The sequence below is a fragment of the Phaenicophaeus curvirostris genome, chromosome 25 (assembly GCF_032191515.1).
Source record: "Phaenicophaeus curvirostris isolate KB17595 chromosome 25, BPBGC_Pcur_1.0, whole genome shotgun sequence".
Taxonomy (NCBI): domain Eukaryota; kingdom Metazoa; phylum Chordata; class Aves; order Cuculiformes; family Cuculidae; genus Phaenicophaeus; species Phaenicophaeus curvirostris.
The window spans coordinates 4,054,711-4,069,236 of NC_091416.1; the positions used below are offsets into that span (position 1 = coordinate 4,054,711).

General features: G+C 54.8%; 1 protein-coding gene across 6 annotated transcripts in view; it reads right to left on the reverse strand.

Moving 5' to 3' along the window:
- Positions 1–3,065: 3,065 nt before the first annotated feature.
- The window catches only part of IGSF9B (immunoglobulin superfamily member 9B), a 44,020-nt gene continuing 32,559 nt past the window's right edge, over positions 3,066–14,526 (reverse strand). For 4 of the 6 annotated variants that reach the window (XM_069876344.1, XM_069876343.1, XM_069876342.1 and 1 more), the window contains 3 exons: positions 12,132–13,760; positions 3,781–3,902; positions 3,066–3,439 (listed from right to left, as the gene is read on the reverse strand). In XM_069876344.1, coding sequence (XP_069732445.1) covers positions 3,216–3,439; positions 3,781–3,902; positions 12,132–13,760 — 1,975 coding nt within the window. In that variant the 3' untranslated portion in view covers positions 3,066–3,215. Of the gene's footprint in view, positions 3,440–3,780; positions 3,903–10,564; positions 10,611–11,419; positions 11,747–12,131; positions 13,761–14,526 lie in introns of those variants that run through there. The other 2 variants (XR_011339100.1, XR_011339101.1) reach the window with 2 other exon arrangements.

Consider the following 14,526-nt stretch of genomic DNA (forward strand, 5'->3'; position numbering starts at 1 on the left):
CCTGAAGGGCATGGAAACCAGAGGGCTGGGAGAAGCGAGGAGGTTGCCAAAGCGAGAGGCGAGCCCGTCTGCCAAAGCATGGCCTGAGTCTATCGGAAGGTCTAGTGGGGAAAGGAGTTAAGGATGGTTTTTTAGGGAAGAGCCGCTTCCACGAGGCACCCGGGCGGGATTTCCCACTCCAGCAGCACGGCTGAAAGAGAGAGGGCTGCAGCTCCAGCCTCTAAAGGTTGAAGACCATGAAAAGCAGGGGGCCCAGCGGCTCAAAACACCTGCAAAAGGAAAACAACTCTCAAAAGACTGACCCCAGCAAGCCAGCGCACTCTGTCAACCTTTTCCCTGCGCTCCAAGTCCTCTAGAGCTCCTTAAGATGGGACGGGGGGCACAGTCCCGAGGTAGCGACCTCAAGAGCCTGAAGACACCGCCTTGCCCATCCAAAAGGGCATCGTAAATAGTTTGGAAAGCACTCAAATGAAAAAAAACAACCTCCTGTTAGAGAGGTCGAGGCAACGAGAGCGAAAGGAAGAGCAAGTCAAGCCACGGCACGGCCAGCACAAAGCCTCCCCCCAAGCCAGGATGTCCCCGAGCCCCAGTTGTCACCTGTCCTCGGGAGCAGCCCAGCTTGCCTCTGTGCAGCCAGATTTGCTGCTGCTGGCATGCTGGCTCGTCAGACCCCATCGGCTCGCCGAACCACGCTGGCTCACCGTACCGCACCGGCTCGCCGCGCTGCTGGAGTTACCGGCGAGCTGAAGTTAGCCAGGCAGAGATTTCCCCGCTGCCGAGCGGGCGAATGGCATTAAATCAATTCAGATCCGAGCGGATTCTAGGGAAAAAACCCTAAAACACACTCAAATAAAAGAAATCCGCAGTCATACTGTTAGCGAGGTTGAATTCTCACTCTGATAGGTGAGGGTCTTACGTCAGATCACTCGTCGTGTGCTCAATAAAAAGCCCTGGAGCAGGGTGGAAAGAGAGAGGCATTTGTACAACACCTCCCTCCTTCTCAAGACAAACCTGCTCGCGGTTTGGAGACCACCTATACAAGTCATTAAAGCTCAGAAATATCTCGTTATCGATTGAGAGGATTCATTGTCAAGCGGTACAAACCTAAATCAGGGCTTCGAGACTGGCAAAGACGCGGGGGCTCTGCTTTTCGTGGCTGCAGGTTTCTGAGCATCCTGCTGGAAAAAGGAAGCACTATCTCTAAACCCAGAGATTTCCAGGCAGAGCGATAAAACAGCCTCCGACCCGGGGAGCGTGGCACGGTCGGAACGCCGTATCCCAACCACTCAGCTGCCAGCTCGCATCTTTCTCCAAACATCGAAGCCCTTTGAGGTTCAACCAGCAGCAAAGAGCAATAACCAAGGCAAAGCAGAATTAAAGGCGAGATTGTGGAGAATCTCTTGGCAATTCTACCTGGGAATAAACAAGTTTTATATGCAAATGCAGAGCCTGGGGGCAAAAAAACCATGCCGACAGGCTCTCCAATTCTCCTGATGCTTCTGGATCCACTCAAAGCAAGAATATCCACCTGAAACACTCGGCATTTTATTCCCAGGCAGGCTGGAGGGTTTAGCACTTTATCACAGAGGAAGAAGTGTGCAAACCTGGATGCAGCGGTTGATTTTACCACTTGAAAAATAAAAAGTATCTCTAAATATTTTAAAGGTAGGGATCACTTGGTATTAGCACTCAGCATTTACGGAGGAGCACTTGCTGTCTGGAGGCGACCAAGCGCTTGTCCAAAGTGCTCAAATATGACTTATCCCCATTTTACAGATGGGAGAACTGAGGCACAGAGAGGTCGAGTGACTTGCCCAAGGCCACGCAGTCAGAGAGTGGAGGCAGAGCAGGAAAGCGAGCCCGGCTGTTCTCGGAATAGGCTACACCTTTCCTGCTGAAAAAAAACAAAACAAAAACAAAAAAAAAGGCCTATGCAATCCAGAAAACCACCGGCCGCCAAGCCTACCCTAAGTATTTTGAAGAGGAAATACATTCTGGTGAAGAGTTAGAACAGCAGAACTGAGAAGGGAACAGTGAGTTTCCTCGGATGGGACAAAGGGAGGGATGCAACCCCGGCAGGTGTCGCAGCCTACGCAGCTGGGCTAGAGCAGGAGAAAGAGGGGGAAAAACAGTGAAACCAGCAGCAACGCATTTTAAGGTGACGCGAAACACCGGGCTTAGCTTTGCGTGGTCGCTCCCAGAAGCCATCCACCTCCATCCACAGAGCTGGGGGTTTTCCAGCCACACTCTCCCCTGGGCTCAGCATCTGCTGGCAGAGGCTTTTTGGGACCACGTAGCCAAACCCCCTTCGCTCACACGCCTGTGGCAGCATCTCTCTCCCCATTTTGCAGTGATGAATAGAGATTTACAAACATTCCCACAGTAAGAAAGCACGTTAACTACACGGCACTGCAGAACACTTGCCGGTAATATACGGAGTGTCAGGAAGAATTAATCAAAACCACCCTCATCTGAGCTGACACGCATCATACTTTGGGGGAAACCACCCTTGGATGAAAACAGTCCCAGGCCCGCATGCTCACACGGTGCTGAGTACACGTTAACAAGGTTCAAATGCATTTGCACACACTTTCTCACATCTCAGACCAGTTCGAAGGCTTGGGGTCTTTCTGGTTTTCCCTTTCAGAGACAGGGAAGGAAAGATGTCACGGATGGTTTTGTTGCTGTGATCTTCACGTAAAAGGAGGCTGGGAAGGGGGAGGCAGGGAGATTTTTCACAATTACAGCTTTCCTGGGATTATTTGGTGGTGTTTTTATCATAATCAGATTCGTGGGATTACCAGTTCCCATCTGGGTTGTTAGTTTCTTGTCAAATAATTACACCCTGTGTCATTTAATTTCTTCCGGCGATTGAGGGCCAGCTGCTCAATTCCTCACTTTCTCCCTAAACACGCTGCACAAGCAGATGTCAAAAGCTCCGTCTATGCCTTTTAAGCCTAGAGATCTTTCCCAAAACCGAGGTGCAACGCTCCCCCCACTCCTTCCCACCCCACCAAAGCCACCCCGGGTGGGGAAAGCGGACCCGAGGAGCACCCACCAGTTCCAAGCATCCTCCCCAACCTGCCCCAAGGTCCCCCCAGCTCATCCCCACCACGAGCTGCTGAACCCCTCGCAGAGGCGGCAGCGCAGGGTTGTCTCCCCCGTCTCCCATCGCCTCCGGCTCCCTCCGCCCCCTCCTGTTTGACCTTCTCAGGCTAAAGCAACGTGGCGTGCCCGCTGGTGTCGTCGTGGTCCACGCTGTTGAGAATGGCTGTCTGGTCTTCGGGAAGCTGCCGGTGGCAGAGGTCATCCTTGAGCGCCGAGAGGCGGGCGAAGGGGTCCTGACGAGGGTGTCTCTTCTTCTTGCGGAGGCAGACAGCTTCGTCGGGCGACAGTACCTGAGAGCTGGGAAGGTGCTGAACCTGGGAGGCAGAGCCATCTGTGGGGGGAGAGAGAAAGCAGATGGGACCGGAGCCAGGAGCACCTTCTTACGGCAAGCCTGGCCTCAAACCTGGCTGCTTCGCGAGGAGGGAGCACTAGGACAAATAAATTAACACTTAGAAATGAAATCTGAAATAAATCACTGAAGATGGGAGACACGTGGAAAGGGAACATGGTTGGAGGAGCAGTGGAGGGACAGCCTGCGGGTGAGCAGCCCGAGGAGCCAGCCCTTCGTGGGGAAGAGGGTGAGGGCAGCATCCAGACATGGGCTTGGAGACCCAAGCTCTGCCCACAGGACAGACGGGATGCTTTTGGGGACCGCAGGGTCCTCAGACTCACTGGATTGTTTTCTGGATTTCGAGGAGCCCTTGGATGACTTTTTGGGCTTCTTTATCCGCTGGTATTTCAGAGCTTCGAGCCTCTCAGGTGCAGCAGCGTCCCCGGACGGAGATGGATGTTTTCTAGGAAGGAAAAGCAGACAGAAGCCGTCAGCGGCTCTCTGCCACGCTCCGGCCTCCGGACATCCCCGGCGGGGGATCGCTCGACCCCAGCCAGCTGCGCCGTGGAAAAGGAAAACGTGAGAAACCCGGGGCTGAAGAAGCAAGGCCAGCGAGGCGTGCCGGAGCGCGGGGTGGGAGGAAGCAAGGTGCCCACGCGTGCTGTTCCGTGGGGTCCTCACTGTCCCCCTACATCTCCTCCGCCTCGCCGAGCGGCACTGCAAGCCCGGCCAGCAACGTCCAATGCCAGCCCTGCAAGAGAGCCGCCGGCACCCCAGTTCACCTGCCTGCCATGCCAGCACTGCTACACACAAAAAAAAAGGACGGGGCAGATCCTATGTCCGATAAGGCATTTCTGGGAAGTGATGCGAAACCCCCTTAGGATGGAGAGAGAGGAAGAGACAGGTAGAAGCGGCACAGCAGCACCGAGACGGGCATCACGAGCCACCCAGGGCAGACAACACCGGCGCCACGAACAGCGGGGAGGCAGGACCCTGCCACTCCCAAGCCAAAAAACCAGGGGCCACACGACAGACAGGGACACGAAGGGCACAGGCTCCCAGGTCCCTGCTATAAGCGACAACAGATACGCGACAGCATGGCAGTATCTAGTCCTTAACACCAAGGGGCTGGGAGCTGGGTTTGCTGCCCTGCAGGACAGGACATGGAAACAAAAACACCGACAGGGTTTTACTGTGAGGGATTTGGAAAAGGGTGTTGCCTGCAGGGGAGCCAGCTTTAGTCCCCGAGCATCTCTTCTACAGGAACCAGCTCAAGGTTAAATGGTCTCCTCTCTGCAAAGGGATTTTTTTGCTCTGTACGTGTTTTTCCCATCCAAGGACTGCAAAGCATGACTGCATGGCAGCAGAAGGAAACCTTTCCCTTAGGAAAGCGGTCAGCCCACCTCTCATCTAAAACACATCACAGCATCCCCCCCGCCTCCTGCTGCTTTCCCATTTCCTTCCCCCTCTCCGTTTTATTTTCATAACCCTCCAGGCTGCACCAACACCTGAAGCCGTAGAAGGAGAAGTCTGAGGCCACAAATAACAAACCAGGATCAACCTGAGTCACCACAGAGCTACAAGGTGTTCAGAGAAGACAGGGGAAGTATCCACAAAGCACCTTTCAGTGCAATAAAACCAATTCTTGAAGCCAGGCTCAAAAGAGGGAAGCCTGAAGATTTAAACGAGGGAGCTTCTAACAAGCCTGTCCTACCCTTCCAAGGAGGAGATGACACTCTTCTGCTCTCACAACTCAGTCACTGGAGGTCAATGGCCAAGCCTTTTCAAACCAGCCATGCAGAGGACAGCACTGACAGCAGCTCCTGCATCTTCAGGTGCCCATGACTGCTTAGCAAACCCTGCCAGCTACGAGGCAGTAGGATGGGCAGGTGGAGGAGTGGAGGAATCCCCTTGGCCAGCTGCAAGGAGGCTGCAGCAGTGCATTCAGACGCCTGCTTTCCAACCAAAAAGCTGTGGGTGAAGCCATCCTGGTCTGTCCCATCAGGAGCAGCAGTGAAGGAGTGAGGACATGGCCTCAAGCACAGAGCGGTACAAGAGCACAACGACCTACGGTGAGTTTGGAGCTTCTTGTCTCCCTTGCTGAGTTTCACGTGGAGCCTTGCTGGCACTGAAGACACCCCACAGGCTTTCCTCTGCAAGCCCCACGCGTGCCATCCCTGCAGAGAGCGCAGTGTGACAGCAACACTTTACATCTGAGATCCTGAGCAGCTGCCTGAGCGGAGATACTTCAGCTGGAGTGGCACAGGCAAAGAGCTCCCAAGGGATTTTTACCCCTTGAGGGGCAGAAGGGGTTGTTTTTGATGATTTGTGTGACTGCAAAGCTCCTGAATTCTGCTATCAGCATCGGCGAGCACCGAGAAAAGTGCAGCATGAGTTGATGGAGCAGCTGAGGCACAGCAGATGAACGGAAACAAAAAGAACAGGGTATAAAAAAGCTCCTTTTCATGTTTTCCATCACAACAGAGACATCAAGGCATGGATGCTCCCGGAGAGCCTCTCTTCCAGCTCCCAGGAGAGCAGCACATCAGCCGAAGATGAAGCACCTCGTTAGACAAGCTGGTAGTTCTGCTGGCTGGATCCAAGCGAGAGCCTTCCCTCATGGAAAAGATGCCATGTACCATTTACTTCTTCCCACATGCAACCAGCCTCTCACGAGAGACGCCGTGAGCAGCAGCTCCAAGCTCTGTTGGGGCAGTACTTGCTGAGCAAATCCAGCAACCACCAGGCTGCAGCCCATGTGCGATGGCTCAGAATAAGAACAACGACTCAAAGGGCCAACAGCGTGGGACTTGCAAGGAGTAATTCCTGCTTGAACACTCAATAGCAGGTTTTTTTCCACTTTATAGCCACCAAATGCAAATATTTACTCAATGGTTACATTCAGGCAGGTACTTGGCTAATGGCAACCTCAACCACTCCAGCCCCAGTTCATCGCCTGTGGAGCTCACGTATGCCAAGCCCTGGATGCTGGCGAGCTCGGCGATCCTCTCATCGGCATCTGCCTTCCACCACCTGGTCCCACCACACGGACAACTTTGCTAACATGATTAAAGCTCAACGTGTAAAAGGTTCTTCCTCTTTCCATTCTTTTTTTCTTTCTAAGAAGATGCTGCCATGGCACGTTGACAAAATCAGACAGATTTACGCCAGGGATTATGAGGAAATTGCCTGGAGCTCATTTCCACTAGTTCTCCATAATTGGACTTGTATTTATACACACAAATATAAACAGTGAGCATGCTGAACCCATGTGTCACTAGAAATACTGTCTGACCTCTGGCAAGGAAGAGATACAGAGGAGGACGAAATGATGCTACTCACCAGCCAAATTTTATCTGCTCTTCCCACCCTTTATGTCTTCAAAGGACTCCAATTCTTTCAAATTAATTTTCCTTTCAAGCTCAGCCAAAAGCCTCTTCCTGCCCCCAGAGTCAGCATTTTGGGCAGCTGCCCGTGCACCAGGGACATCTTGAACACCAACAGATGAGAAGTTCAGGGAGGTGGGCAAGCTTCTTTAGAGACTCCCGTGTAGAGCCAAGCAATAGTGCTTCAAGAAGTACATGTGGTTTTGTGACACAAACCTTCTGCGAGGCACCATAAACACCCAGAGCAGTTTTCCTCAAGTCTTCAGAGGACAACGCTTCTGAACGAGCAAAGGTCTGAACTGCATGGACAGAGAGGTACTGGAGAGGCCACTAAGGTAGTGAGGAACCTCAGAGAAGGAGGAGGTGGCTAAGGGAGAAGAGCTATCCAACCCAACACACATCTCAGCTGTTCTTCTTCAAACACCTTTCCACAAACAAAGCTAAGACGTGAGGGAGACGAACCATGAAAGCATCACTAACATCCTTCCACCCAGTGCGGGAATCCATACAAAGGAATGCTCCAGGAGATTCAATGGCACAAAACATGTATTACAGCTCATGGACATCTTGGGACACATTCCCTATCTCCTCCTTTCCTTGAGCCAAGGCATTGACATCCAGGACTAATTAAGACATGTTAGAGCATCCACTTGGACCAGTTAGAGCATCCACTTGGACCAGTGCCCACTGTGTTTCAGCCACCACGTCCTTCAACCCTTCATGCTCACTTCGCCTACGTGATCTCAAGTCCTGTGTGGTCCCACGAGATGTCCTCCAAGTCAGAATTCCACCTCTGCTCTGAGGCAGTGCTGGCTGCTGCCTCCATCCTGGAATGCCATCAGGCATCGCTTGAGAACCTTCATCGCCAGAGGTGCTAGAGAAACATAGCAGTGACGGCCCCGTGCCCCAGAGCGGCTGCTGCCGAGGCACCACAATGAGGAAGGAAGGGGCTGGTCACAGCAGGGAGCACACCGGAGAAGGGAATCCCTTCTACAGGTCTGCAGACACCACAACTCGTCTACACAACAGACTTCACCATGCTGACGGAGGAGGAGAGAGGGCGAGGGAAAAGGGGCTGGACAGGAGAGGAAGAGGGGGATACAGTCATGGGGAAGGGCGGGGAGAGAGGAAGATAAATGAAAAAAACAGGAGTGAGAAAAATATATAAGTAAATTAAAGAGACTGAAAAGAAAAGAAATAATAATTAAGAAAGAAAAGTAAAAACGCACTCAGATAAGCGGACTCACAACTTCTCCAAGCGGGAGGAGGCATGAAACACATGCAGAGGTTCAGCACATGGACGGTCTTTAAAGGGGAACCTGTTTTCTTTCAAGCGGGGAGCGAGGCGTGCTCCTCCTCCCGCGTGCCTGGCACCGACGTCCCTTCATCACTCAACACTACGCCACGGCCAAGCCCCCGAGCTCCTGGCGACGGCAGCGCTGTCGCAGCGAGGCAGGGGCCAGCGTGGCCACCCAGGGCAGGCTGCAGTGCCGAGGGGCACCGGGGCTTGGGGCCTTGTCTGTGGTTTTTGGGTTTCCATCTGCAGGGAGACGATGCCTCCCTCTTTCTCCGTTAGGAGAGGCGTCACCACATGCTGCATCCAAAGAGATGACGATAGGAAAACTGCTCGTGTTGACTCGGTAATGCCATTCTTTATCCCTGCCCATTGGTAAAATCTACCTGACCTTCTCCCAGCAAAAGCCACCGTGCTGCAGCTGCCACCGAGCCTGCAATCTGCTTCTTGCTCTCCTCCTCTCAGCTTTTATTACTGCAGTACAGAAACCTGGCTGGTCTGGTATCAAATCCCAGTGCTCCGCATGCACTGACAATTTCATGACCCCAAATCATCAAGAAATTACTTGGCTGGGCTCTTTAAAGGATTCCTCGCTTATTAAAGTGAGATTTATTCTTCTGGCTTCCTCTTTTTGGGGATAATGACTCTGGAGCTGCTCCTGCAACTCCAGCCCCCCCAGCAGCATCTCAGTGTAGGACGTATGGCTGCTCCCCAGCAAGCATCCTGCTGGGCAATGTGACCCTGCTCCTGAAACCCCATCAGCCCACAGCACCCAGCTCTGGAGACAGGAGCCAGCCAGGATCTGAGCAAGAGCCACACCAAGCTCAGACGAGAGCCTGGACTCACCTCTGCTGTGCTAAAGCCATGTTCATCCACGTCCCTAATGCTTCCACAGCAGGGAAGCACCAGAGAAAAAGAAGAGAGAAAACAGACACATCTTCACTGAGGGCTTCTCCATTGCTCAAGAGCCTGGCACAGTCCAGACCTCACCAAGGTTTGGTGTTAGCTTTTTTCCTCACGGATCCTCTAGGATCAACAGGGGAAAACAGAAGGAGGTGGTAGCCAAGCGCTTTGAAGGCTGCAAGGCTCAAACTGGAGAGGTTTTGGCATGCCAAGAGGATGGTTCCTCCACAGAGCACACATCCCCTACCTGCTCCCATCATCGTGACCCAAGATTGCTTCCTCACCTCTCCTGCTCTCCCCACTCCAGGATAACCCTCCACATCAGCCAGAGGAATTCCTCTCCTGGAATCAACTACCTGATTTCCCTAGGCATCTCATCTCCCTCTCAGGGGGCTCTTTTCCAGTTCAATAAGGCTCCTCAGGCTGTTAGGAGAGCATCAGTCAGGATCTTCACTCTTCCCATTCAACACAGAAAAGTTTAAGTTTATGTAAGACTTTTCCTAAGGAAGCTTGGGCACGGCCAGGTCTCACCTGCAATCCCACTTCTCCTTCCACAACCAGCCTGGACGAGACCCAGATTTGGTTGCCAGTTCTCGGGGCAGGAATGACTATTAGCCTGTCTGGCTTTAGCAGTTTTAATGAAAAGGGGGAAGAGATGGAAAATTCTGTGCTTGTAATGTCTGAAAACCATCTTCCAGTTACTGCATCTCAGTTCCAGGAGTGCCTGTGGCCACCTAGGAAATCAGCCCCATGAAGGCAGCCTGAGAGATATCGTCTTGGGAGAGTCAAACCCTGCTTAGGGCTGTTTAATTACAGCTGGGTCAGAAGTCATCTTAAAGATTCCTTCAAGGAGTATTTTGGAGAGGGAGGGCTTTTAATGTGACTACATTTGTGATAGGAACAATAAAGCACCTCACCAGCAGCCTGATACAGTCAGTGCCAACCACACAGTCCATCTGGAAAGACAGACTTCTCCAATATTCCATAAGTGAGACTTGGGAAGCAGAAAACAGATCCAGGCACTTATGGAAACTGCAACTAGAGACTGATTTTGCAGCTGGTTGCTCTGGAGGTGGCTGCTTTACCTGGCTCCAATGTGTGGCCGTGACCTCCTCCTGGCTTGGCTCTGCTGGGACAATCCTATCTCAACACGCAACCTCCAACACCACGCAACCGTTGCGCTGCACAAGCCCTGCTGAGGGTGCCGCGTGTCACCAGCCTCCGAGAAAGGAAGGACAGCCACAAGGAGACAGCAGCTTGACTCCCCAACCCCATCACGAAGACACGGCTGCTGCCACTGGGCTCTCCAGCCCCATGGCCACCCCAAAGGGGTGGGAGCAGCGGGGCGCTGCTGGGAGGGGAAACCCAAAAGCCACAGAGACTGTGCGTCCAGAGGTGTTGCCTAGTGTTTTCGGATTCCTTATTCCCCTTTAAAGGAAGAGATGGTATTGGAAAAGCCCCTTCCGTGTCCCCTCTCATGCCCCGCTCCCGGCCACCCTCCACAGCACCCACACCATCCTTTCGGACATGGATCACCCTTACCTATTGAGCTGAGGAGAAGCTTGTCTCGACAACACTGCCCAGATAGCTGAGATTAATCAAAAACAAAGCAGTTATCAACACCCGCAAGGAGCCGAGCTCCGCAACACATCAGCACGTCAACAACTCCAAAGGAAAAGGAGGGAAAGAAACCAAACAAACACAAACCAAACGAGGCTGGAGAAGAAAGGGGGAAAGAAACAGAAGAGAAAGGAAAAGAAGTAAAGAAAACGATAATCAACAAAGCGAATGGATACACTGCATAAAAGCACGGACAACAGTGCTGCTCTAACACAGATCTCTCCTGGAGCTGGGTCTCCTCGGGTGCCCTGGCTAGGAAACCTGGACCTTAATTGCATCGCTCCGTTTTCCAGAGGCACACAAAAGTCATTTCAGACTCGTTCAGCTCCTCTCCCTCCCCAGTCCTCTCCCCTGAATCCTCCTTCCTTCCCCCAGCTGTGCCGTGCCAGAGGGCTTTTCTAAGGCTAAACGCTTCCAGGTACCAGAGGGTGGGAGTGAAATGCAGAGGGCACTGCGGGGTGAAAACGCTGCCTCCCCCCTCCCCGAAACACGAGTCTCTTTTTTTTCCATCTGCCTCCGACCACGCCGGCTCCACGGGGCTGGGGTCCCGGCCCCCGGGCTCCTCTCTGCCACAAGCCGGAGCAAGGCGGGATTCGCCCCCGCCAGACAACAAGCCAAGATGAAGCGAGACGAAAGGATGGGACGGAAGCACAGCTACGGGGTCTAAGGTGCTGTGAGAGACGGAGGGAAAGAGGAGAAATACAGAGAGAAAGAGAGAGGGAGAGAGAGAGAGAGAGAAAAAGAGAGAGACGCTTTTGCCTGGAGCAACCCTGGTACCTGGAAAACCAGCCGCTACTGTCTAGTGCAGCCACATCCCTCTTTAGGGCAGGATCTGAGCGTGCCGGCAGCCTCCCGATCTCCGCTGGGGTTAGTTTACTTTTATTTTTCCTCCTCTCCTCACATGCTGCTGGTGTGGCTAAGTCCTTGAACTCTCCCTGCCTGCGTCCCGGGGCTGCAGCATCCCTTTTGCAGGTGGGGCGGTGACTGTGATAGCTGTTTCTGTCATGCATTAAAAGCTTTCTAGACTCCGCGGGAAGGAAGAGGAGGAAGACTGAGGCGCGGCGGCGGCGGCCCTAACGTTCGAAGAAAGCCAAGAGCCAGTAGCTAGAAGAGGAAACAACCGCCTGTGACACCAGGACACTTACCTAGGCGAGCCAGGTCTTCGCGCACCTGGTAGACAGCCCGTAGCCCAGGTCACGGTGCTCCCGGCTTCCCAAGGGAGCGACTGGGGAGGAGGCAAGCGAGAAGGTCGCCTGCCTAAAACCTGGCTCGCTCGGGCAGCGGCCATGCAACCCGTGCCCGCGGCACAAGCCTCTTCCTAGCCAAGCCTGCGGGACACCGTCTCCAAAAGGGATGCTGCAGCGCGCCCAGAGACACCCTATGAGTTGGGATGGTGATGGTGGGGAGGGAGGCAGAGGGAGCGGGTGAGGCAGGGTGGGGGAAGCCGGGAGAGGGCCGGGGGGAGGCATCACAGGGCTCACGCACTTACCCCGTGGCGGCTACCGTGGTGGATGTCGGCTCCGGTTGGAGAATCTCCTCGCCAGCCCTCCTCGGAGAGGGGATGTCTCCAAAAACATCCATGGTGTCCACGGGCAGGGAGGATCCCGGGGAGCCCGAGTAGCCGGCGGTCAGGGAGGTGAAGGCGGTTGTAGGTCGGTAGCTGGGGCTGCCTCCCCGGCTGCTCGGCGCGGGGGATCCCGTTGACGGCGTGGACTTGCGGGAGAAGCTGACCGCTGCGGGAGGCTGCAGGGTGATCTCCGACATCTCCGTTTGCTGGATGAGGCCTGGCCGGGGCCGGGCACGGGCGGTCAGCTCCGGAGAGCTGTTCCGGGAGCTGAGGGGGCTTTGGGTCAGAGGAGAAAGCCTTGAAGGTTGTAGCACCACCTGATGTAAACTGGGCTCAGCCCTCCTGACCTGCCGAGGGCTGGGCCGAGGTCGGGGTTGGGGCTCGTACCACCTGGTGTCCAGGCTGAATGTGCTTGTGCCGCTGGGGCCGACGGGCTCGGACGGTTCGTGGTAAGGCAACACGGGTATGCCCATACCTTGGCTGGTATGTCTTAGCTGCCCTTGACATCCCATGGGTTGCATAGGTTTGTCCGCCCACTTGGTGGTGGTGGGGGGCACGGAGGATTGACCCCTGCCGGGTGACTTGCCCGTCCAGCTCTTTGGTGCCTCCAAGGGCAGGATGCCTGGGTAGGACGCGGGGACCACCTGGAGGGAGGAAGGAGGTGGTCCTCGAGGAAGGCAGCCGCTGGGCTGGGTGCCCTCGGCCGCCTCGCAGGGCTGGAGCTGGTGGGGAAACGGCGCTGGGGATGGCTCCAGGCTGCCGAAGGGGAACTCAGCCCTGCCCCAGGGCTCGGGGGACCGGCCCCCCGTCGGGGTCTGGGCCAGGGGCAGCGTGCTGTTGGAAGCGTTCTCCCCGTTCTCCTCGGGGATGGTGGGGTGTCCGAAGGGCCCCTCGGTGGGCAGCGGCGGGGAGGACATGACCGAGCTCAGCGGGCTGACTTCTGGCATGTAGAAGGGTGGTGGGTCCACCTCCCCGGGGCTGCTGCTGCTGAGGTAACCGTAAAACTGGTGGTGGAAAGCCCGGGGGGCTGGTGGGCGAGCCTGGCCGGTGGCCTGCAGGGCGCCGGGACCCTCCAGCGCCCGGTGGAACCGGGGGCTGTATGCTGGTGGCTGAAGGTAGGACTCCTGGCTGGAGGAGAGAGGGGTGAGCTGCGCTTTCAGGGCGGTTACGGAAGTGGGGACGACGGGGTCGTCGTTCTCCTCATCCGACTGCCTGAACTCGGGGTACATGTCGGTCTCCTCCACGAAGGGGAAGCCCTCGATCCGCCGTGTCTTCAGGGAGGGCTCCATCTCCGCCGGGTCCATGACGAAGCGGCCATCAGGCCCGCGGCTGATGAGCTCAATGGGGGTGGTGGCCTCAGCTTCGGCCTCCGCCTTGGAGACGCTGTACTTCTTGCTGCTGATGGCTCGCTTGGTCTTCTTGTAAAGGGAGAGTTCTTTCTCCTTGGTGGGGCTCAGCATTCGCTTGGCCTGGGGGCCCTGGTCATCGGAGGACTCCGAGGGGGGACGGAGCGTGCGGATGCTTTCAGGACTCACCTTGCCGGAAGACAACCTGGACCACAAGGAAGAAAAACCGAGAGAGCAGTTGGCCACCTGGATGAGAAAGGAGGTCTTCTCACCCAGAAAATCCACTAGCCGGATCCAGAAAACAAAGTGCTACCAGCTCTCAAAAGAGGAACCGCTGGGAGAAATTTGCAGGGACTAACCAGGATGGCAGAGGCTCGCCCAGCCATGACAGACCAGAGGACCAGCAGCAGCACACATCATCCCTGCTCCTTGGGAGCAGAGCTCAGAGTGCTTGGGATCCCCCTTCCAGGGCAGGCAGCCCATGCTGACACCTCACAGCAAGCCCCAGCATTGCCTTGCAACAAAGTCTGCAGCCCCAGCAGGGTGAAAGACCAATCCAGAGCTTGCTTCCAACTCCTTCAAAGGTTTCCTACCTTCACATCTCAGCTATCCACATCTAGGAAAGCATCCCCTCCTGCAGAACTCAGCATCCCATTGGGAGAAGCTGATGGATCATTTCAGACCAACTTTTTTTCCCATTCTCAATACTCAAAGTTAAGGCTGAGAGCCTCAGAATGAGAGAGCAAAAGAATAGTTCACTCCTCCCTATCCAGAAAGCCTTGGATAAGCAGGATCGAAAGGCAAAAGGCAGCAGATCCAACAGAGACAGTGGGGCACGGTTATTTCAGTGCCGTGGACAAACCATAAAAAAGGAAAGGTTAAGATCCACCAGCACCAGGACATCTTGCAGCAGTCCAGAAGCCAAAGCATGAGGTGTCCACATCTCAAGCTCTTGTGCTCACATTGGGCTG